Source organism: Plodia interpunctella, chromosome 19, assembly GCF_027563975.2.
Source record: "Plodia interpunctella isolate USDA-ARS_2022_Savannah chromosome 19, ilPloInte3.2, whole genome shotgun sequence".
Lineage (NCBI taxonomy): Eukaryota > Metazoa > Arthropoda > Insecta > Lepidoptera > Pyralidae > Plodia > Plodia interpunctella.
In genome coordinates, this window is record NC_071312.1 from 6,496,016 (window position 1) to 6,521,062 (window position 25,047).

Sequence of the window (25,047 nt, forward strand, 5' to 3'; positions counted from 1 at the left end):
TTTATAACAAAATTTTATATAATTACTTTACCATCGGCAAATAAATGACGATGTTTTTTGACAAAGGCTACATTTATATGGCGACATATAAGTTAAAAAATCAACCAAGCGGTCGAAAAATTACACGAATTATATAGCAATAAGACGAATAAAATCATCATTAAATTGGAAATAATGTTATCGTGCTGACAAACATAAACGGGTGACTTAAATGTCTTGTAATATTGTAAACGGAAGTGATACGTAACTGATTGTTCAATAGGTCAATAGATCGTCTAGCTTTAGTCTAGATCCATGAACTAGTAAAAACTTAGCGATGTTATTATAATATCCTTTTTTAATTTCTAACCAATTAACGTTATCTTAATTTTTCTTATTAAAATTTTGTGAACAAAATATATGTTTATAAGCACAATCAATAAACTAACAAAAATCAAATAGAGTTGCAATCGTATAAGTCAGACACAAAACGAGCTGCATCACATCACGCGGCAGTTTATACTTTTTAATTTTCATTTAAATTACGTCGCTCTGGAGTCTAGCTATTTAACAATTCAGTTCCTTTTGCTTGGCGGCACAAGATGCGCCGGTAGTTCTGATGGTAGGTCGTGACCGTCAATCTTAACCCTGATGAGGTGCATCGCCAGCGCGAATTCTTCATCATCCAAAAACCCGTCGCTGTCTATATCTGACAACTTCCAAATCTTGCCGAGAACGGAGTTGGGCAGTTTCGATTTCACCATCTCGGTCTTGGCGGCTGTCGAATAACACAATGTTAAATAATACTCAACTTTTGAGCTAAAGTTGCTTGAATACTAATAAAAAATAAGTACATATTATTGGTAAAATAAAATCGTTAGATTAATTGAAATTAAAGTATAAGCGTATTGCTCTTTCCACACTTTTAGCGTACTGATTTTCATTCGTTTTAATTAATAAATATTTCAATAAGTGTCCACTTTTTATAATTAGATTTAGTTTGCAAAAGTTGAGTGTCATTTAAAAATGAAAACGAACCAGCAGATTTATTTACTAGTAAATAAAACAGTTCAATAATTTAACATGAGTTTAAAAGAATTTTAAACTTTAGTTAAATTGTAATGCAGTATGTCAATCGGAAAATTGTAAGTGCACACTTGATTAGTATTAAAAAAAATAATATAAAAAATATGGAAAAATAAATTGTGACAACAAAAGTAAACTTAAGTATGTAGGTAATAACGATTTTTTATGCTTTTAACATTCATTACTACATCTATAATAAAATTGTTTTATAAAATAATTCTGTATAACAAAAACAACAATACTACGTATTCGAGAAACCTAATAAAGATCTACTACCACGAAACCACAGATTTCAATATTACCACAAAAAAACTAATTACACTAAATACCTCAAAAATATGAATTACACTAAATATATTGCATCACAAACCCCTCTTCAGTGTTATATTAAAAAAATTAGACAGTATCATATACGCTTATAGCATGAATTAAATATTTTAAAATATTGACTAAATTATGTCGATAGAAAATCTCAAATACTGAATGAATCTGAATGGTTTCCTCTTCAGGACCAAATGCCACGACTTTTGCTTTATCCAACCAAGTGTCAGGCATTCTTTCAACAGTTAGTTCTATAAACATATTACCGGTCATAATATATGCCATAGTTACAAACATGACTTGAATTGTTATCAATAACGTAATAATATTCAACGTCAAAAGAAAAATAAACTTTACTGAAAAAAATATTGGCTGGAAAAATCCCGATTTAGCATCACTAATTGCATCATCATCTAAGTTATACGACAGTCTTCTCGTGCCATCAAAATCGGAATCTGAATCATTAACGGTGCCTTCTTGATTTGTTTCAGAGCCTCTAGAATTTGGTCTGCTATTATCACCTGCATTACTGGTGCCTTCGATAGCCGTGGATTCATGAAAGCTATGAATAGATACAGAAGGCGACATCCCACCATCTACAAGAGTATCGCGCTCGCTAATCAACAACTGCGTAATCATACTAGTATTCTGCGCGGCCAATGTTAAAGCATCAGCTATTTTATTGAACTTGTCCTCATCTTCGTCCTTCAATTTCATACAAAGGTCTGTCAACATTGAGCAATTTTGTGTGGAAGAGAGCAACGCTTCGAGGGCCCTATCAACAGTTAATATACCTCTAAAATTTGGGGCGTGTAACAGTTGTGTTAGAGTACGTATATCAGAACGGGTGAGATGCATACCGGCTCCTGTGACTTTGCCGTCGATAGGGTTGAGTGACCGGAAGATTTCGTCATACTTTGGTTTTTCTTTACTGCATATCCATTCGGGGTCCCCGTGGCCGGCGTCGACGCCCTCGCCTCTGCCGTAGCCGAACGGTGACACCTGGTCTTCTACGCCTTCGAACGCTCCTCCTGGAAATTTTATATGTTCGATTGAGTATTGTGTATATACTTTGATGAAAGTGGGGCAATATTTTGAGCAAATGTATTTTGACGTCCTTGTTTATTTTGCAATATTCCAGTCTGATGCTGCAAATAAATAAAATTATAAGTAGACCTAATTTTTATTATAATAAACTTATAATAAATGTGATTAAGTGTAGCGAAGTGATGCTAGTATCCCCATAAAATCGGTGAAACTTAATTATATTTCACTTAAAAAAGAACGCAAGCGCCCAATTCTCAAAACGGGTAACAAGCTGATAAAATTTTCCGAAGTAGCTGATGATTGATCAATGATAAATGACACAGCGCCCGCCATTATTGCCGTTGAAGGTTCTGTTTGTATTAATAATAAATCACAACATCGGTATGTGGCGGAAGTGTACGGTTATAATGAATTTGTGACGTGACTAATATTATATCCATTCCATTATTATAAATGCAAGTCTGTTTATTACGCTTTCATGTTAATGAGTGGGTAGTTAATGACCAAAGGTCAAACATTGGCTACCGCACTACCGCGGGACCAACAATTAAGCGTTTATGTTGACATTTCTTCACAGCAGTGTTCGTACTGTTTGTCAGTTTTTATCATCAAAATCCTGGGTGTTTATTTTTTAAATATTTTTTATTGGTCGCGCCAAAGACTGAAAAGCAATAGATGCTATAATTTCATGATTTTTTCTTACGTCCAACCGAACATTTTAGAAGTGGACCTTTCTATATTTCTGTACTCTTTAGCTGTTCTTGTATTTCCAATTTATAGTAAAACAGATTAAGAATTGTTTCAATATCCATACATGTGGGAATGATTTCTCGAATTTCTCACGTGTAATGAATTCCCACATTTATACGTCTGTAACTCGTATAAATGCTTATAAGTGGGTCAGACACATGTGTCAACATTATACTAGACTGTTTACAAATTGATGGTGTTAGGTAAACAATCCGTTGAGGTCGTGTGTGATATCTTGTCTTGACTACTCTAGGACTTATCAAGTGTCATTTTCTTTTGCTAAATCTTTCTTGGCCACAAATATATATCATAAACTACTAAGCCAATAAATATGAAATTTAGCAGGAAAGTTGATTGTCGTGCGCTAAGAAAGTACTATCGGAAATTCCAGCCCTAGCCAGAGGGGTGAAATAGGGTTGCAAGTTTTACTTTGATTTAGATGTATAATTTATTAAGTATGGTTTTACCCTAGCGAAGCCTACAATGCTAGGATATAGAGCCCATGTCAAAGATACAAGAATCTATTGCCCTTATAAAAACTGCATGCTATGCGCCCATGTATATATGTTTATTATACAATTCTTCTACTCTCTGATAGCTGTCATGTCTTTTTTCATGCAAAATTAAATTAATTACAATTAAATCCACTTCCTTGACAGCGAACATCAAACGATTTTTTACCCTTTGCATGATTTATTTAATATTTTCCTTTCTTGTAAATAATAGTAAAAAAATAATAATTAGACAATATTTAGACAATTAGACAATTGACAATTGTCCTTTCTTATTTTATTATTGATTGTTAATTCGCTTCGCAAAAATAAATTAATATATAACGGAAACATCACAAGATTTAGTCAACCCCATTCGATACTTGTATTATGGAATACTAATTCAACAATACTATATTTTATAACATATAGCTGCGCGCCGGCGCTTCGCAGTACCCTATGTGTTATTCCAGGTTATTTTCTAACGGTGTACCAAATTTCATAACAATCGGTCCGGTTTCATAACAAGCGTGAAGTGGTTACAAACAACTTACTTTCGCATTTATAATATTAGTTGGGATACAGATCACTGAAGACCCAAGTCCATTTGGAAAAGATCATTTTCCATTATGACCTGACCGGAGATCGAACCCGGGACCTCCAGTGTAGTCCAGCTTGATGACCATTAGTCAATAGAGTTCGTCAAAAAATACAATAGTGAAAAACAGTCGGTTACACGAGTATAAGCTTCTGTATATATATATAATCGCTCTCCATTAATTCGAGTGACGCATAAACATTTCACAAACATACAAAATCATTTACTACTAATATTACAGACGTAACTGTTTGACCTTGTGTATTTATTACTGTTTACACTGAAGGAATCTCCGGGAGTGACTAATGTTACATATAAAGTGGCCTAATTGCAATATCACTTTACAGAATATATGTAGGTATATATAATGTTAAGCCAAATGAGACAAGATATCCAATCCATGTTATAAATTACCTACAGTTCATCATAAGGAATGTGAGAGAAACAAATTAGATGCAAAAATGAAGCAACATGCTATGTAAATAAATTAGCGAATGTATGAACATTGAGTAGTCTGTATTAGTGCTTGTATTTATTGCAATGAAAAACCAACAATTACAAATTCGCAAAGTGTTGTGCCGGCATGGTTTTGCTGATCCGACCAAATATGTAAAAACTTATTTTCTAAATTAAATTAAATTAGATACTAATACAATACTAGGTACTACTTCGTTATAATTCTCTTCGGAGAATATAATATTTAGTTCGATTCTTCAGATTCTTCAGAATCACAAGTTTATTGTAAGACAAATTAAAAAAACCCCGACTTTCAATGTAATAACCACCGCATAAAAATTAGATCAAATAAAAAAAACGCATCCAAATCCGTTGATGAGTTACGGTGCTACGGTGATAGACAGACACACTTAGCGGTCAAACTTATAACATCCCTCTTTTTGCGTCGGGGGTTAAAAAATAATAAATCATGGCCCAAAGCAAAACAATTTATTTTGTTGATTCGTAGTAGCTTATTTAGCTTTTGCGATACTTAGGATGCCAGGAAATTTGTTCACATGTCAATTATTACACAAATGCATCTTCAATTCCATTTCATTGCAGTAAAGGTGAGAATTATCACGAGATGCCATTTGAAAGTTTGTTCTAAAACTGGATCAATCGATGCGTGAATTGTATGCAATTTGCGCATGCTTACTGTGGTAATTGGGATTATCAGATATTATACGTTAAAACATGAACCTATTGAATCAAAATTCAAAATTATGTATATATATATAAAATCTTATACTTATGTATATCTTTCTGAAGAAAATTGCGTTTATAACGAAAGACTAAGGTCGGTTAACGATACACGTAGCGACACACAAAAGCCACGCTGTACTCGAAAATTGATGGGAAACAGCGAATAAGGGCAACACTTAAAGTGGACAATACTAATGTAATAATTTTCCTATGTTTATCTGTATGCACAGTTCACAATACCCCAATAGTACTTTGAACATTTCACGAAAATAAAAATCCAAAAGTAAGCATCCGACGTTGCATTTATTTTTGAAAAAGATCTCGGAAATAATTAAAATTTTAATTAAGTTCTGTATGCACTTTTCTTTCTACTTTTGATATGACCTTACTGTGACAAACTTTTGTCCTTAGAGTATAATAATCCCTTTAGCGATAACATGTTGAACAACAGAAAGAAATGCAAAAATAACAAAGTTACCAATCACTGGACCTAAGGTTTAATTTTGAGGTCCATCATATTAATGTTGACGTAACTCGCGTGTGAATGATAGTGTGGTAGAATAAAAATAAAACGCACGCAACTACAGTGAAAGTAGTAGGTAGGAAATAGGCGCGAGTCGGAGCTCAACAATGACTATATATAACCTGTTCCTACACTGGAGCTTGGAGCAATTAATTTATTTTCTCAATACGAAAGAACATGCTGCGTTAGTCTGTTTGCAATAAACCTAAAAACTAATAAATGGGTTTCCATGTGATTTGTAGTGAAGCAAACTTCACAGACTCTACAAATTGACGGGGTTGACAATAAATATTTTTACACTGTGTCCCTTTAACCTGGTTCATTTAAAGAAGCGAATTTGATAATGCCTAAAATATTGGAGTACCTACTCACTAAGAATTACAAGGTAACAAGTAAATATAAATAACAACATCAGAATCCGTCCCGTTATAATTGTATAAAATGGCAAATGGAAATCTACGAATGAAACAGTAAATATCTATGTATGTAGATAATGATTCCGTGGTGATTGTTGATGATCTCGTTTATTAAAAATTTTTGTTGCAGTTTTTGAAATTGTGATAACACAAAAGCGTGAGGGTCAGTATGTCAGGGCTATACAACATTAAGGAATATTTCAGGAAAGCCAGTTAAAGATAAATAAATATATATCGCAGTTACTAATTATAATAACCTTGTCACCGATACTGAGATTGAAATTAATTTAAAAGCGGTCGCCAAGACTTTATTACAAGACGGCTATGTAATAATTTCCACTAAGCTAGCTTGAAAAAAATATATAATTATGGACTGACAAAGGTCTAGCAAGACAAGTAGACAATTTTATACCGTAACCAGAAATATAAACTTTCGAATGAAATCTATTTTGATTGATCCCGTGAATAATGATCAGAATTCTGCTCCCCGTGGAGCCGATATCAATCGATGACAATTATTTAATCATTTAATTCTACAGGTGGATGCCAATGCGCTTTGCAGACCACCAAGACTTTGGTAAACAAAAAATAATCTTGATAATATTTTTTCTAAAATATACCAGACCAGAGAAAATTCAAGACCAATACATACTCCACTTTAAAGTAGCATTATTATACCAGCGACATCACAAAACCCGTAAGCTAAAGATAGAAGAAGATTTGAACATTTATTACTCTAGATATAGCCTAAAACATTACCGGCTAGTAGTCCATTCGTGTTATAAGCCAGACGGTGGTTGGGTTTGCCCTCTGGAAAAGAACAAAGGCAAGACAAGTTATGGTAAACCATTGAAAATGGAAATATTGTTCTAGGATATCTGTCTTGATACGCACTATTATCCTGTGATCTTAAAATAAGTAATTATGTGAAATTGTTATAAACCTTACACCGTGTTGTGATAAAACCGTGAAAAAATCCAAAGATATGTAGGTAATGGAGGTGGCACCACAGTGAATGTCTCCAAATGGAATTCGCACGACACTGCTTGGACACAATGAGTGTTGTTGTAAAAAAACAATAAAACAAATAATATGTAAACATAACAATGTTATTAAAAACCAGATAGCTAGTGTGTTTATTGCAATTGTCTTTCAATCTATACTTTCTTATGTGATAAATTCAGAGAAAAACTAAACATGTATTGGTAAGCAAAGAGTAAAATAATGACTGAACTAAGTATTCTTTACAGTAAGGTATATCATTATAATTTAAGATTCAGATAACGTAAAATCTGGTAAAACAACAATCTAATAACGAAAAAGTGAATAATAAGAAAAAAGTAGAAGCGACATCTTTAAACACGAGTTTAACGCCTCAATTTACACTGGTAAGAATTGCAGCTATCATCAATAAAAATACGATGCAGCGGAATGGTTAGCACCTATTACACATTTACCAATGACAGGCGCCCCGCCGGACAATACTCAAGGTCACCCTGGTCAGATGCAGGATACCTGTATGGACTATATCCTTAGCTTAAGGAGGATGTGCATCCGTCACCGCCTACACCACGCTAGACCATTTTTCTGCTCATATAGCATGAGAACTGACAGACGGTCGGTATACAAGGACAGGTAATTATTTTAATAGTCTTGCACTTGACCGATAAATACCTTGGACTTGAAGCTTCCTTTGTTGCATGTTTAATGTTCTGCATGGGAATAGACTTGTTCATTTGCAAATTGTCTTCCGAAAATTAAGCTTCACAGCGTCCTATCTTTCTATATATTTCCTATGCAGGATTAATTGAAAATAGAGGAAATTACCAACCATGATAATGTAGACATTTTAGTAAATGAAGCATGAGAATATCAAATATTAAAATAGGTTCTATTAATTAAAATTATAGCATAAAACTAATTTTATTCGGAACTTTGCAACGAATCGTCTTAATTGCAATACATAAATGAGATTTTCTATAACATTAACTACACGACTACACAAGTGGTAGCAATGTGGGCATTACAAAAGTGTCACACAAATGTTATTTTATTGCGAGGCACAGATAACAATCTGTGACGGTTCCATAAACTGGCAACATGTCGATCGCACATTCATTCACGTGCCTATTCCAGGCACGTATAGCCCTCAGGTCCATTGTCTATGTAATCTGGCACCGTTATTAGAGTTTGGTCCAATACCATGTATTTATTGTAAACAAAATATCACAATCACTAAGATTTCTATTATTTTATTTTGTTAATCTTAATTCATACATTCACATCGTGCAAATAATTTTCATTTGTTTAAAAAACTTTTACTACTTCGTATCGAATCATCAGAAAAGCAATATCAATAATATCTCAAACTCGAGAATGTCAATCATTTCTCCCGCTTCTACAGAAAAAAAAATCCTTTCAAAATACAAGTCAACAAACCCTAAGCACAGACACGAATGAAACAGATGGAGCATCTCCATTGGAGACTGTAAAAGGCAGGGCAGTAGGTATTGTCCCGCCTCGAACTGGTTTGGTCGCGTGGCAGTATTCAACTATTCTACACGCGCATGCCCAGTTATACTAACTTTGGAGTATGTTAACCGTAAAGGTACGTCCTTATTGCGCCTAGCATAAAGGCTAATGGTGTCACGGTACCAATATCACGATTGAACACCAGTTATTTTGCCAATGGTCTATATGTATAATGTATTTATCCCTAATGGGGTCTAAGAAAAGTCAAGAGAATTTAAAGCCATATTTAGCTGGAGAATGGGGCTTATTAGTGGAATTGAGATTCTGATTAAAATTTTTCTCATCCCACCTAATGACGAAAATAGTTTCAAATTCTATTTATTATCCTTTATAGCCAATTTGGCGTACAAAATCCATCAGTAAAGTTAAAAGTCTCAATTGGACCGAAGTGTTGACGGGACATGTTGATTATTTAGAGAATTTTATATAAAATCAGACGCATACTACAGCAATTGAATCATCATTGATTACGGTAACTGCGGGGATACGCGTAGTTGCGTCAGTTGAACATGATCCACGAAGCAATTCATCACGTACATTATTTACTCTAGAATGCGAGTGCAGTAATGTATTAGCCATCTTCTACAATGAGAAATACATTAGATTTCATATTGATTTCAATCAAATCGTTTATCCAGCAACTAGACCTCCACATGTTGTTTTAAAAGTTAATTTGTATTAAGAGGCAATAATTATTATGTCACAATTCCTAATAAACTAAAAAATAAAGTTCTAAACTGGAAATTATAAACTGAAGAATTTGAATATACTCATACTAATCTTTAGACCAACAGGTTCGAATTGGAAAAATATTTTTGTGTGTGTGTGTTTGTGTATTAATACCTTTATTAATTAATGAAGAAGCGAAGGCATGGTGCACTAACACTCACATCTGATTGAACATCTAACGCAAAACTGTCGATTGCATCAACTAAGGACATCCTCATAAAAAAGAGCATTCGATAATTGTCCAATCGAAATGGATCGACAATAGCAGGTCAATGTGTCAGAAAGGGTTCCAGTGACATTGTCGGAGAATAACGAACAAATGAAGGTGCATCGTGACGGCACACAATGAGCATTGGTGCAAGTCTCAATAGATGCTGCTCAGACTGTACTCAATGGGCGACACATCGACTGATGTCAAGATAGCGGACGCAAGAACAATAGGAGTGTACAACAATTAATGTTGGGGTCTAAACAGACCGGACACTTCAGTTTTCTTCTAGGGATGAATATTATATATCAATCATCTATGGTAATTGAAGAAAGAAGTTTTCCATTGGAGTTTCTAAAACTATTACCTGTAATTAGTATTCAAGAATGTTATAGGTGATACAAAATATTTAATGAAGTGACTAATATAATAATATATAGCTATATATATTAAGAATAATAAACTAGTTGTTCGCCGAACGTGTCGTTCGAACGTAGACCTCGCGAATACAATAAATTTTGATGAGATTTTACAAAATTATTGATAAAACTAATAAATTTGGTATGAATGGCTTCTTAAAAACCATTCAAAGATCCATCACGAATCACGACCACGAAGTTTCTTCATTAATAAGAAAAAGAAGCCAAAACAGACCAAAGGTTTTTTTATTAAATTATGTCTGATTTAACCATTTTCCCGGTATCGGTCTTCTCTATTTCTCTAAGTCTTCGGCAATATTATAAAAAGAAGTCCTCCTGGCGCGTTTGTAAACGCATTAAACAACCTGACGGATTTTTGTAAGGTTTTGAGCAACAGACAGTGTGATTCCTAAGGAAAGTTTGGGTGTACAATTTTTTATGATTTTACCCGACCTAAGGGGACAGGTGGTTAGTAATAAATGAAATACAAGCAGTGTAGCTGAAGCCCTATGTTACATTACACGCCCGAGAGTAAATAATGAACCTATCGACTGAGTAACTCCTCGCTTATTGTGACGGAACACTGCCCCAGTTTAAATCTAATAGTATAGTTTTTATAATGTATGCTTTTGATTAATGACACAACATAGCACACACACATGGAGAAAATTATATTTTTGGTTATAAACTATATCGTTGTACATACTAACTTAAATTGGCAGAAGTCAATGATAAGAGTCAAAGGTAACATAATAGGATTATGTAAAAAATCATTATAATCTATTTGGGGTCGTGGCAAAATTGAGTGACGTAGAGTAAGAAGTGTCAGATTTGAAGAAAGAATACCTAACGAAGAAAACTTATTGAACGTAAAAAACGCAACTATAACATTAAATGGCCGTTAGATGAATGCATTTAGATGCATTCACCATATTTATCGGAAATATCTGTGATTATTAGTAATCACAGATATTTCCGATAAATATGGTTCAAATAAAACAATTCGAACACAAATGGCCCAGAACCGATATTCAATTTTCACGTAGCACATTTACTTTTTCTATCGACTCCATCAGACTCGATTACCGTAACGTCAGTGACTGCGATGGAGGAAATTGCGATGCATTCCACAAACCCTGATGCACTGGAAGCGAAGCTAATTGGAAGACTACAACACCAGTCGCTACAATCACCTAAGCATGACACAAGAGCTGTTTATGTAACTATATTGCGCTAGATTTTTTGACTGAAGTTGATGAAAATAGTTCTGAAATCAATACGGATTCTTCTCTTTGGCTGAGTTTTGGAATCAGTAACGTCAGTGTCATAAATTATAATCAAGTCCTCTAAACATAATAATTTTGAAAATTCCTATGTAATACTGCTAACAAATGGTGATCTAAGTTGTTTGAAAATAAAAATGTATTGTTATTATAATTCAAAATTTAAATTGAATTAGACGATATTATTTTAACTTGCAGCACGAAACAGCGGAAATGGAAAAATACTTATTTGGAACACAATATGAAAACAGAAAACTTTATTGATCGTCGACACTGACTCATTCATGAATACGGGCGGTGTAATGTATGTGTATTACGTGATGTCAGAGAGAGAGGGTATAATGCAATTATCTGTATCCACACATCTGACTGCAACATTGGCAGCATGACTAATTGTGACATAAACTACAACACATAATATCAAATGGAATACAAGGAAATCCGTGTTTTTGAATGTCTTGCACATTTAAAATATGCCGAAATGATTACTGACTTATACACGAATGCTACTGCGCGAAATTTACCACCTACTAATGGAATTGTCTTTTTCAACTGGAAACAAATATGCTGAAATTCATTGTCTTTGGAAATCTAAAATGTTTTAAAGATTTTACGTTTAGCTTCCTGCAATTCATTCGTGCATATTAATATTCATGAATAGGAAGTGTGTCAGTGGGTACATAACTCGGAACATATGTCATTTGCATTTTATATTTGTGAGTAAGCAAAGCAAAATATGTTCAGGTTGACGTGTACGCTGATGATAATGGTTGCATTTCTTAAGAATTTAGTTTATCTAGGTTTATCAATGCCGATAAAGTTGAAAGCATTATTATTATAAGAATAAATACTATTTTCATTTCACTAGAATGAGATAATAAACAATTGTTGGAATCATGGCATATAAAAAAGGAGAAACTTACTATACACTTACAAAACTAGCCAATATTGAACAAAATCATGGAAACTGAAATTCAGAAAGACCTAAAAATGAAATCATAATATACATAATGAGTACTAGAAATCAACAACAACTAAATTATATACTTTAGCATTTTTATTACAATAGAATAGCGACTGAATACGAGCGAAAGCCGTCACGCTCCCATTGAATCGACTCCTGCGCCGAGCGTACCTTGACATTCATTTGATAGTATATGCACCTACTATAGTAAGCTTTTTACTAGGCGCTATTATAGTTCAAGAAAGGAGCCTTCAATAATTTGCTAACACCATTGATACAGTCAAATTTGCTATATTCAATGCAAGTTAGAATGCAAACAAATCGAATGAAATAATATTAAATACACATCGTGTTTCACCTTGACATTTATTTAATAGTAAGTAGTAGTAAGCCAGCGCAATCGCAGATAAAGATTATAGATAAATCATATCTAGTATTGGGTTGAGTAGTAACATTAAATTATGTAAGATTTTTTGATGATCCTACATTTCTAGTTGTACCTTTACCTAGGGGAGGGGCGCCTCATATTACTTTTACTTGATATATCCGCTAGTATGAAAGAAGAACCAAAAAATTGATTGCGTGGAGTAATGACATCAACAAGAGTTGTTCTTAAATAGAAAGAATTCGACCACATCCAGATAATATTACATCACATAATTCATATGATTCAGAAAAGATCATCACATGATTACACTGCAGTTGACGGCAATGTCCGGTGGTGTATTTAACAGACGACAATAGGGCTCGTTCCGAGCTAGCGGCCCCAAGTCAGCTAATTCTGGCCTAAATTACGTTTCCGGATTAAGTCCAGCTATTCATGAATTGTCAACGTTTATACACTCGGAAATAGGAATTAAAGGGACAGATATTTTAATTTCAACATCTTGGAAAGACTCTGTATTCACCTGCATCTGCAGGCTGTACTTATCAACTATAGACGAAACTAAAGCCGAAATATTATCCGTTAAAAATAGAAAGTGCTAATCAGTAACATTCGACGGTCAACATTCCTCATTGTACACATAAATTATCTGAAATTACATTTGGTGTTGATGACGTGTATGTAATGCATACCATACAATACAACTGACATGTGGACATGAACTTCATATGTGTCATTGCTACTGCACTTCATTCTTTGAGCGTACCGAATTTGAAATCGTTGCAATCAATAAAATGAAAGTGTATCCAAATAGGCGTGTAACTTGAAAGGAAAATGATGACAAATGAAACAGAATTGAAACTATTAGGCCCATTATTCATATTCATCCATAAGGACGGCTATTGCCTGACCATTGGGGTCATTAAAAAAGGCGAAGACGACAATTTGAAATAAAAAATATATATTCTGATATGAGTAAGAGTTAAGTAAGTAATTAGTTAAGTTAGCTAAACCTCTAATAAGTGAAACTAATAATTTGCAGTCATTACACTAATCAGAAATCGCTGAGCCTCGGAGGAATATTTTTATCGCTGTCCTCAACCGAGTTATATGTTTGCATTATTATATTTTAATTAACTACATTATCTAAAAAAATGGGTTAAAGTTTATTTTGCGAGTCTTACTTGATAGTATGACGGCATTGTAGAACAATCGACTACGTAATCAGATTTTTATACCTAGGTAATCTAAAATGACTCAATTCTAGGTTTAGACATGGCGTCAGCTAATTTGGCACGATAAATCGCCTAAGTGCAATAAAATATTTGAAAGATTCTTTATTTGTTTTAGCGTGCAGCACATGCACGAAAGAATATTTATCAATAAAATTTACGACAGATTGTCCATATGTGAATGTATAGCAACAATATGTTCTACTACTAGCACCTAAGAAGTTAATTGGTGAGTCAATGATGAAGAATAGTTCAAATAACCTATTTGGATAATTAGCGATGACTGATACGATGACGCAGTCAGACCACTAGAAGGCGAACCGAACTGAACCGACGACGAATGAAAGTAAAGTTTCACGCCACAAGACACAAGCACCCATACCCATTTAGAATTCGCAATGATGGGCGCGAATATTAAAAAGAAAAGTTTTGTTTCGACGACTTCGAAATTGACTACCAGTGACACGTACACGGTATATTGATATTACAAAAGAACAAACTATATGGTCGAGGCTGGCATCGCTGCTATTGAAGGCAAGAAAATTGATTTGCCTTGGTTATGGTATCATTCTGTACAAGACGATTGTATTATCGGCGGCATCTCTTTCGAAATCCGCACTGAATTTTCAAAATATAATAATTAAGTGCGCTGACGCTGATAGCTGAGCCGCGGGTGGTAATTTACTTATGTGAAGAACTACCGATATAATTTAAGGTTATAATCAATAACTAGTAATATGCGGATCATCCAAGCATCCATAAAGATCGCTGATTTACTTACATTCATAATATATTGAAAACGACTTGAACTCGACACCAACAATGAGAATAATACAAGTGGTACTTAATAATCGAAATAGGTAAGGTAGATATATATAATATATACTATATTCAATAACAAATTATACTTACATACACTACACACTACTGTAAAATATCAATTGTTATCTAACAAGTGCTTTGAGATTGTATACTTATAACTTTGTGATGTATTAATAACTGTGAGTGTATTTTCCAGTTCATTTAATTATTTGAGTGGTCTAAAAGAAAGAATTCTACTAAGTAACTCATGCATTATATCAATATATGGCGTAACATTCGCTGTGATATCGAAAATAGGCGAAACCAGAAATATATTAAATAAATAAATTAGGACAAATCACACAGCTGAGCTAGCCCCAAAGTAAGTTCGAGACTTTGTTATGGGATATTAACTCAACGATACTATATTTTATAACAAATACACATATAGATAAACATCCAAGACCATGAAAATGAGATCATTCATAATACCTTTTATACATGGCGCTATATCACTGACATTTGTCATCTTCTGCGGTACTTGTATTGTGTATTGAAATAGATGATTTATAATATCTGATACTTGTATGTGTTGAAACATATAGTATGTACTAGTCGGGCGGGACTATGTTTTATAAAACTTTGTTACAGCTTGTCTAGATTGCATATAACTATAATAACGATGTGCTCACATGCCCGCAACGTATGAGAAAACGTTCATCAATAATCGGCCACATGCGAGTACACCAGCGAGTTCAAAATCGTTGAAGTTGTAGCCATGACCGAAATCGATCGGACATTGTCATTATCATCATCAAATTGAAATCATGAAATGTCGCGCGACGTCATCCTGATTCGAAGATGAGAAGATCCCAAATTACATATACAATCACAATGCGATAGTGGTGCCCATCGTTTCAATTCAGAGAAGCTATTTGTGTGTTCTTCACACCTTTGTATTGTAATTAATAACGTAACGTTTATCACTGCTGTTTGTTTGCGCTTCTCGTGTTACTATGGTGACGTGTTAAGTACTCCGATGACGCGCTAAGGTGAATGTGCAGATAACGCAAGAAGGTTTTGCGTTACTTGCTCAATTTCTTAGATAGTGGTAGCTCTACAAATATGAGCCTTGAGTAAATTTACTTGAATAATAGTAGTGCTTACTATTGCTTTAAAAAAGGTAGGCATTGAAAAAGGCCAGAATAAAACAGACAGTTTGAAAAATGCTAACAAATTTTTATCATTCTTCGTTATGGTAAATTACGCATGTAAATGTAAGCTATATATTTCACGGCTAATGGAATTGAGTAACAATGTAATAACTTGATAAGAACTAAAACATGTTAGTATTGTTAGTCTACAAATCGATTTATCAAATGCAATTTAAATTAACCTATCAACGGAACAGATTAATTCCATTCATTCATTTGTACGAAAGAGGCACAAAAAGCCGTCAGGAAGGTACGCTAGTTCAAGTACGACACCGGTACAATAAGCAAGGTCGTCTAGCTATCACAGACATGTATAAATAGTACGTACGGTTATATCATCACAGCGAGTACTTACTCAATTTGTTCGTTGCAAATGTACAATGCAAAACATAGAATGATTCGTAAAATTTGAATCCAGAATAACGCGGAGTGCCTCAAGGCAGTATCATGGCACCTCTGCGTTTTTCTTCGAATTTCAGCCTATTTACAGACAATAACTATACTAAAATTTGTATCATCTGAAAATAATGCAGAAAATATCAACAAAAGCAACAGTTGAAGCGACATAAATCATTACGAGCCAGATTTTTGTCATTATCTCTTCTCGTCTTTATATATTCAGTAATTTTCCTTTGTGAAATATCTATTATCTAAATTTTCAGCCACGTCACGAGTCTAAATCATAATGATTTAACCATAATAAAGGTGCAGCGCCACCATATCAGCATAGGTACATGAATTCAAACAACTTGTTAAGTTTATCGGCTTTACACTCGAGTGTTTCACTGTTTGTTCGTGTGATAGTTATCTTCAAATGCCATCGACGATTCGCTAATTTTCGTGACACAATTCAAATATAAAATACTAGATGTTGCCCAGGGCTTCGCTCCCGTGGAAATTTTGAGATAAAATATAGCCTATAACAATCTTGGATAATGTACCTATCTAATGGTATAAGAATTTTTGAAATCGGTTCGGTAGTTTCGGAGATTACCCGTCTCAAACATACAAACTCACAAAGTCACAAACGCTTATTTCTATATAATAATAGTATAGATTGACCACCTAAGGTTTGGTTAGGTTAGGTGTATATAGTTATTTATTTAAAAAAAATACATTATTAATAATTAAAATTAGTTTAATGCTCAGTAAATTTCTAAAAAGCTATGGACTTTTTAACTATTAACACAGGGACACTCACTTGTTATTAAATTGGTCAAACGCTTCTTGGTGTTGTTTAAAAAAATACCGAGACGGGTTTGTGTGTATAATTTATTACGTTTTTACCCGAGCGAACCCGGGTCGGGTCTCTAGTGGCATCTAAAAATGGGATCCCGCCAATATAAATTTTCATAAGGCGTGCCGTTTGCGCGTTAATATAAAAAAGGATGACGTTGGCATTACAAAATATAAATATTTAGGACAAATCACACAGATTGAGCTAGCCCCAAAGTAAGTTCGAGACTTGTGTTATGGGATACTAGCTCAATGATACTATATTTTATAACAAATACATATATAGATTAACATCCAAGACCCGGGCCATTCAGAAAAAGATCATTTTCCATTATGACCCGACCGGGGATCGAACCCGGGAACTCTCGATTCAGAGGCAAGCACTTTACCACTGCGCCACCGAGGTCGTCATTAAAAAGAATAACAGTCCTAATACAAAACCGGGTACAACTGAAACCCTTGCACTTACAAATTGCCACACAGTGAGAACAAAATGACGCAAGAGAGGGCAACGGAACAAAGGAGGTCAATTTTTAAAACACTCGAGATTAACAGTACTGTTATAGACATTATATACAGATCCAACCATATGCTTAGCCTCTAGTTAACACTAGCTCGGTTGGTAGAGTTTTCGGTTAACCGAACTTTTCAGAAGCGGTAATTCGGTTGATAAAAACCACCGATTTTTAGCAATTTTTCTTAAACTAGCTGTTACCTGCAGCTCCGCTCACGGTAGCCGATGCTTGACCCCGGGTCATACCTATATATATCTATTCCAAATTTTATCAATATCAGACGCTTTAATCCTATAAAATAATTATTATCGAATAGACATTGAGTTGGTTTTATTATACTCATCATACTTATATATATAATATATATATCCTACTACTATAATAAATGCGAAACTTTGTTACTCTTTCACACAAAATCTACTGAACCGATTGTTATGAAATTTGGTACACGGTTAGAATATAACCTGGAATAACACATAGGATACTTTTCATCCCGAAATACCCACGGGAGCGATGCCTATCATGTTCATATCATTTCATCATAATCCGTCCAGTATTTTAATATCAGTATAGTAGACTCTTACAAGAAAATAATGAAGACGTTTTCTGAGTTCAGTTTTCAAATAGCTATTGTTTTAGTTAAACTAGGAAATTCAGAACTACTTCGTGAGTCATTACACAATATTACAAATTACAATATTGATAAAGCAAACATACATTTAGTTTATATTTTGTGTGTCTGTTTATTAGACGTGCTTTATTTACACATGAGTATTGTCGGAATTTACGTTCTATGTTTCATTAAATTTTACAAATAACCACGTTTTCATGTATTGTGGTATTGCTAAAATTTCACAATTTACATAACGAATTAATCAGTTAAGTAAGAAGCGGTGGTGGTGTAATGGTAAAGATCCCCGCATGTGTATCGAAAGGTCCCAGGTTCGAATCCTACACGTGCCACATGAGTTTGTATACCAATCCGACTCATGTACAGTAGTTTTCATTGACCACCACTTGCTTCCGGTGAAGGAAAAATTGGAATCGTTCTGTAAAGGTTGATGGTAGACCTACAGGTATTGGTGAAAACCGTACAAAAGTCCGCCAGGTAGTTTTTGAGTTTATCGCGAACAGACAGCCAGAGAGACGCGGCAGAGGACTTTGTTTTATAAAAAGTAGTGATAATGATAACGACACACAACTTGTGCAAGGTTAAAAGTCAACTTTTATTGGATTGAAACAACGCCGCCTGCATGGTAACAAAAAGATGAAGGTGCTTTGATTCAAATAAAATACTTATGCGTTGATCGGGCTGCGATCAGATTTTTGTTCAATTGTCTCCAGCTGATATAGCATTGATAAAGTTAACATTTTACCTTATATTATAGCATTTTATTTTCATAGCCTCAAGTTTTAGAAGTTAATAGAAGTCGCAAAACAAAATAATAACAAAGAAATATGACGGACGACTAAATGTTATGAAACAACAAAACCACGACAAAACGGTTTGTTTTCGAGTCTTTTGATAAAATACCATTAGGGTAACAATTCATAATAGAGGCCATTTAAATTAACAAAAAGCATGTTAGAATACTGAACGGCAAATAATATAATTGGCAACATTGTTTTTGTCCCATATTTAATGAACTGTAAATGTATAAATCATAGTAAAGAAATAATAATTGGATGTTGGATGCACATGAAAAATTGGGTGAAGGCAACTGAGTGACAAGTAAAATAGGATTTTTTTCAACATTCAAGAAGAATTGTGGTGGTCGAAAAAATATTTGTTTGCTTTTATTATAGATAGATTAGATGGATGAAAAATATAATACGACTCTTCGAGAATAACCTCTTATTCATAAAAACGGGTTAAACATAGTACTTTAAGACAAAATAGTTTGGTCACTATCGCACTTTAAACTTTTTGAATGAACGAAACAAAACATACCTACATAGTAAGCTAACTTTTTAGGGGTTATATTAGCACTCGATTGAGGGTCTTTTACTCGAGAGAATCTCATCCCGCCGAATATTGTCATCATAAAAAAATATAGAATAAAACGGAAAATAAACCTTCTCATAACAAATTAAAGTTTATTTTCCCGTGTCCAATTCAAAAACTGATGATAATATTTCCGCTGGCTCTCCCACGGACATACATGTTCCGGTCAAATAATAATTATGACTAAACTAATGACAATGCCGTAGTGGCGTTATGGCATGGCATGCAACACGTGGCAATAGATCGATTCCCTGAGGACTAAGAGGTGATCGACTTTTGTATTCCAGACTTGATCAGAATACTTAATTTACAGGTACAGAAACAGTATCACATCTATATCCCTACCGGGGTAGACAAAGCTCAGCAGCATGGCTCGAAGGCCACATTTAGCTGTGGTCTTATCAATAAATAGTACGGGATATGCATTGAATGCACAAAATCAAATGTGATTACAAGTACGGATTATTCAAATCGAGGTTTGGAGATACACATATTTAACAAAATATGTTCAACAAACAGCACTTCAAATTTATTGCAAATTCGCCTCTATTGCCGCGATATAAACACCAATGCAGGGTAACTTGACATGCAGTCTAATTTTCTTTGGCAAACAAAACGTGGATTAGTGGACCGTTCGCAAGTAAAATTTGACACTTTCGCCGCCCGTCACGCTGTCAGCAAATTAGTATTGCATTGATTGACTGCATTTTTTTGTCGAATTTGTAGTTTTCCTCGTTACATTAATTTAGACTTTATAATTACATTATTACATCGTTATTACATCGTCATTAATGGCTAATACCCTTCTCTGTCAACAAAAAAATATTTGCAAGTTGCAATGTCCGTAGAAAAGAAGAAATGCAGTGTCTTAAACCTGGACTGGGATTTGTTTCACAACGCCAACGGTTAGCGTTAAAAAAAATCATTTTTTGAAGATTGGGCTACGATTTTACAACGTGCCTGACGTTGGTGTAAAGCTGGCGGCCGGATCCCATTTGGGAAGCTGTTAAGCTGCTGTCCCTTAGTCGCCTCGTACAACATCCAGGAAAGATATGGAGTGCTAGGGTATCAATCATTAATATGTATATTACATCCAAAATCAGTATTTTGCTTGTTTGTACTGCATGGTTAATGGTTACAGTCCGACACCAATTTATTATTATTTTACAATGTATATTGTGTGATTTGTGTTATCAATGAACCATTTCCTATCATTGAAAATTACTCCATGCAACTTTAATTCCAGATATATTAACACATGCATTCAAGTACACAATCAACAGCAATTAGTGACTATAAAATCATATTATGAATATATTAATGTCTCTAATTATAGAGATTGTCTAACCTAGTGTTAAGACACAGTTAGACGCCTTATGTTACCTTATCATACTGATAAGGATGCTTATTCAGGTCAATATCTCGTGATAATACGCCGTATCGTTGTAACTAAGGATATTTGCAGCCTTGGTCACTGTGATAAATGACACTCCCATATAAATGAATTTATATATTGAGTAACATATTAGCAACCTACTGTCTTACTCATGTACATGTTTCAAATTACAATTGAAGGAAATATGTCCATATGTATCTACCTCATCAAGATAAAAAATGTGTTATTTATGTAATCACTAACCAGGTGACTAGTGTTGAAAGTTGTTAAAAAAAACTACATGTTCTATGTTTAAAAAAAGATAGGGAAAATGGTTTGATAGTTACTAGACCATGTGCAGTTTTATTGGAAGATCAATTTAGTTAACATGCTCTGGTTTGGTGGTATCAAATTTTTTTGTGAAAACAGGCGAGATTTTTGATTGTTTTCACACTGAGCACGGCATAAAAATGGTGTATAGGATGAACCAATCAAAATATTATATAATTAAGTAGACAGGTACATATCTCTAAACAAAAGGAAAAATTATATAGAAAACTTACCCTTTATTAAGGGCTCAGAGACAACATTGATATCCTCCTGCGGGATCATGTCCATGAGACGGGCAATGTCTGTGGCCAACATGTTGTCCACAATTTCTAACAGTTTCGGTTTCAGCGAGTGGAATTTCGTAAAATCATGATTTGCTAATGATTCTTGCATTTTCTTTATATCTGGGAAGTCACCTGGAGAAATCTGTTGTTCCTTCTGAATTCGATCATAGATCTGTCCTAGGTTTTTGATAAGATCTTTCTTTTTGCCATCCTTACCGAACATTGAAGGCATTTCTTTCCTCAACTCACTGACAATATATGCATGGACCTTAGCCAGGCGAGCTCTTTTAATTAAATCATTCAATTTACGTAATGCAGCATTTCGTGGCAACGACTGCATGTCTCTGAAGAGATCCTGCTCTTCATCTTCAAACAACCTCCTGTTTACATCATAACGGAGAGGTTGATCCCAAAAAGAACCAATATAAACACGGGCCACCTCTGGTGTTTGAAGGACTTTTCCGAGAGACCACATAAGAGCACCATACACTCTCATTAATTGCTGATGGTCAATCATATCAGCTTTGTTCAAGACGATGCGGATCTTATCATCATGCCCTCTTAAAGCTTCGATACTGCGTCTAAACTCGTCTGATATGTCCAGTTTGTGAGCATCAAACAACAGAACAATCCGGTCAACACGCTCAGCAAACCATTCCAACACTCCAGTAAAATCATATCCTCTATCAACTCGCTGCTTCTCGCCTGACAGTATACCGGGCGTATCTACTATTGAAATACCTTTCAGCACAGGCGACGCAACAGTAGAACATTGGAACCTATTTAGAAAGGCATTTCCAAATTTGCTCAGTGGCCTAAACTGTTTGTTCGGGTCGACTACTAGAGCGTTGCCGGGTATTACGCCCTCTTTTTCATCGTACATAACCGCTATAAATCTATCTGTAGTCGGCTCCGGCCCGATCCGTATGCCCGGGAAATCTCTTTCCAACAGATACTTGATAAATGTAGTTTTACCAGTTGAATATTGACCAACCAGCAATATCATGGGCTTAGCATCAAAGTCTGGATCTTCGAGTTGTGGAGAATGGAAGTCGTGGAACTGATAATGCTGTTCCAATGGTAAAAGTTTAGTTTTGTAAATTTTTTTGAGGCCTTCCACAACATTATCTATGCTTTCGGACTTTTCGCCCTCTTTTCTCAACCAGCTAAACATGGTTACGGTCACAAAACACTCTTCAAAAGAATTATATGAACTACACAATCACTGTATTACTCACTGCACCACTTAATTTTAGAAATTTAAACGAAGTAAAGTAGATACAACACGCTCATCCTCCTCCACGAAAATGAAATGAAATACGAATGAATGAATGACACACACATGAATGACGTTGATGTACGACAGACAACGTGACGGTTGTTGTGTTACCATTTTATAAATACGGAACATTAATAAGCTACTAAGCTATTGTATTGTTATTTATGCAAACATAAAATCTATATAGAGGAGACGACCCATGAGTGTAACCAAACGAGATAGAAGATTTCTTTACAGCCTATTTCCTAAAGAGACAAAATATAGCTCTCTGTCCCATAACTTCTGATTTCTGATGTTTCTCTCTTGTAAGAGCGAAACGAAAGATATATCGAAGTCGACGGTTTTCCATGTCAACCAAATTTTTGTATTTTTCATGTTTTTAAATGGCAACGCTATCTTAGAATGTCTTATAATCAATGTCATTGCATTGATGACATTGACAAGAAAAAAAAACACTCCTAACCCAAAACATTGTTGTGGTTGTGTAGCACATTTTTGTAATGTGTTTTTCCTATTAGAAATTTTCACCGAGGAAAATTCTTTGAAATGACGATATTCCATGATGAGATTGAAATCGAAGACTTTGAATATGACGATGAAGAGGAAATGTACTACTACCCTTGTCCTTGTGGGGATAGATTCCAAATAAGTAAGGTTAGAATATAATACCTATATAATATAATACCTAATTAGTTATTTTGTAATTCTTCTTGATGGCGCATGCAATGAGTGCATTGGTACTTACTTAAAACAATATTTACAGGAAGAGTTGATTGCGGGAGAAGAAGTAGCTACATGTCCCAGTTGTTCGCTGGTGGTTAAAGTTATATACGACTTGGTAAGTTACTTTCTAAATCATTAAAACAAAACACACAATAACATAGTTATAGCGAATAAATTCATATCAACATCAGATTCCCAAGACCTCTTTATTTATAAACATTTGATATTACAGGAGAAATTCAAAGCAGAATCTGAAGAAATCCAGAAAGAGGATGGTGACAAGGAAACTGTTAAGGCCTAGTGATCGTGTCTCTATGAGGAAAAGGTTGCTTTGGTGGAGCCATGTGGCTGCTAGGCTCTTTGTGAAAGAGTTGGGGTGCTTCAAGAGTGGTGTGATGACCTGTGATGATTTTGTGATACCTATAAAATAAAATATTAAACTAAGTCCTATTGTTTTTGTTTAACTTTCTGACACATATGTGTAATGATGAAGACTGCAATTTAGATTATACACTGAATATTGCATTGCCACAGCATTAATAAGATTGAAATGTTTTTATTCCATTTTTATTATACCATGCTGTTTGCTAATGTTCCACTCATATTTCTATAGGAGATACTTTCTAGCCGGAGTAACATACACATGTTTATAAAACAATGGAAAAGAACACAAGAATTTAGTTGGTGGAATTATTTTGAGAAAAGACACTTTTAATCAGTGATTCGTAACTTGTAACAAATAAACACTGATTTTCTCCACATTTTATCCCTGTGACAAATACCTTTCAACCAAATTGTAGATTCTTCAAAAAAAGTAAATCTCCTTTGCTGTGTAATATAATTTATGGCTAATAAAAAAAATACCGAATTGACTTGGTAAGGTATTTATTTATATAGGAAAACAAATAAAACAAATAAGCATATCAAGTGATCTAATTTACACTCCTTATAAAATATGATAAACACATTAACTTACACAACTAAGTGTAAATTTTACACTATATATATTTATTATATAAGTCACATTGATATTATAATAAACCAAACATGTTGACTAGTTACAATAACTCACTTTTTACTAATGGTGCTCCTGCACAGTGTGTTGCCAAATGTTATAATAAT

At 34.2% G+C, this 25,047-nt stretch overlaps 2 protein-coding genes across 3 annotated transcripts; one reads left to right on the top strand and one right to left on the bottom strand.

Annotated features, from left to right (window-relative positions):
• Positions 1 to 4: 4 nt before the first annotated feature.
• On the bottom strand, positions 5 to 23,244 carry Past1 (Putative Achaete Scute Target 1). Of its 2 annotated transcripts, XM_053759284.2 has the most exons (4): positions 21,873 to 23,232; positions 7,171 to 7,221; positions 2,247 to 2,417; positions 418 to 757 (listed from the first exon to the last, which is right to left on the bottom strand). In XM_053759284.2, exons 1-4 carry the CDS (start codon positions 23,095 to 23,097, stop codon positions 555 to 557), a joined length of 1,650 nt encoding a protein of 549 aa, XP_053615259.1. In that variant the 5' UTR covers positions 23,098 to 23,232; the 3' UTR covers positions 418 to 554. The 2 variants fall into 2 exon arrangements, with proteins under 2 accessions (XP_053615260.1, XP_053615259.1); XM_053759285.2 differs by lacking the exon at positions 7,171 to 7,221 and having other exon boundaries at positions 5 to 757; positions 21,873 to 23,244.
• A 401-nt stretch (positions 23,245 to 23,645) lies between these two features.
• On the top strand, positions 23,646 to 24,369 carry Dph3 (Diphthamide biosynthesis 3). The gene is made up of 3 exons (XM_053759526.1): positions 23,646 to 23,856; positions 23,966 to 24,040; positions 24,158 to 24,369. Exons 1-3 carry the CDS (start codon positions 23,749 to 23,751, stop codon positions 24,224 to 24,226), a joined length of 252 nt encoding a protein of 83 aa, XP_053615501.1. The 5' UTR covers positions 23,646 to 23,748; the 3' UTR covers positions 24,227 to 24,369.
• Positions 24,370 to 25,047: the final 678 nt, after the last annotated feature.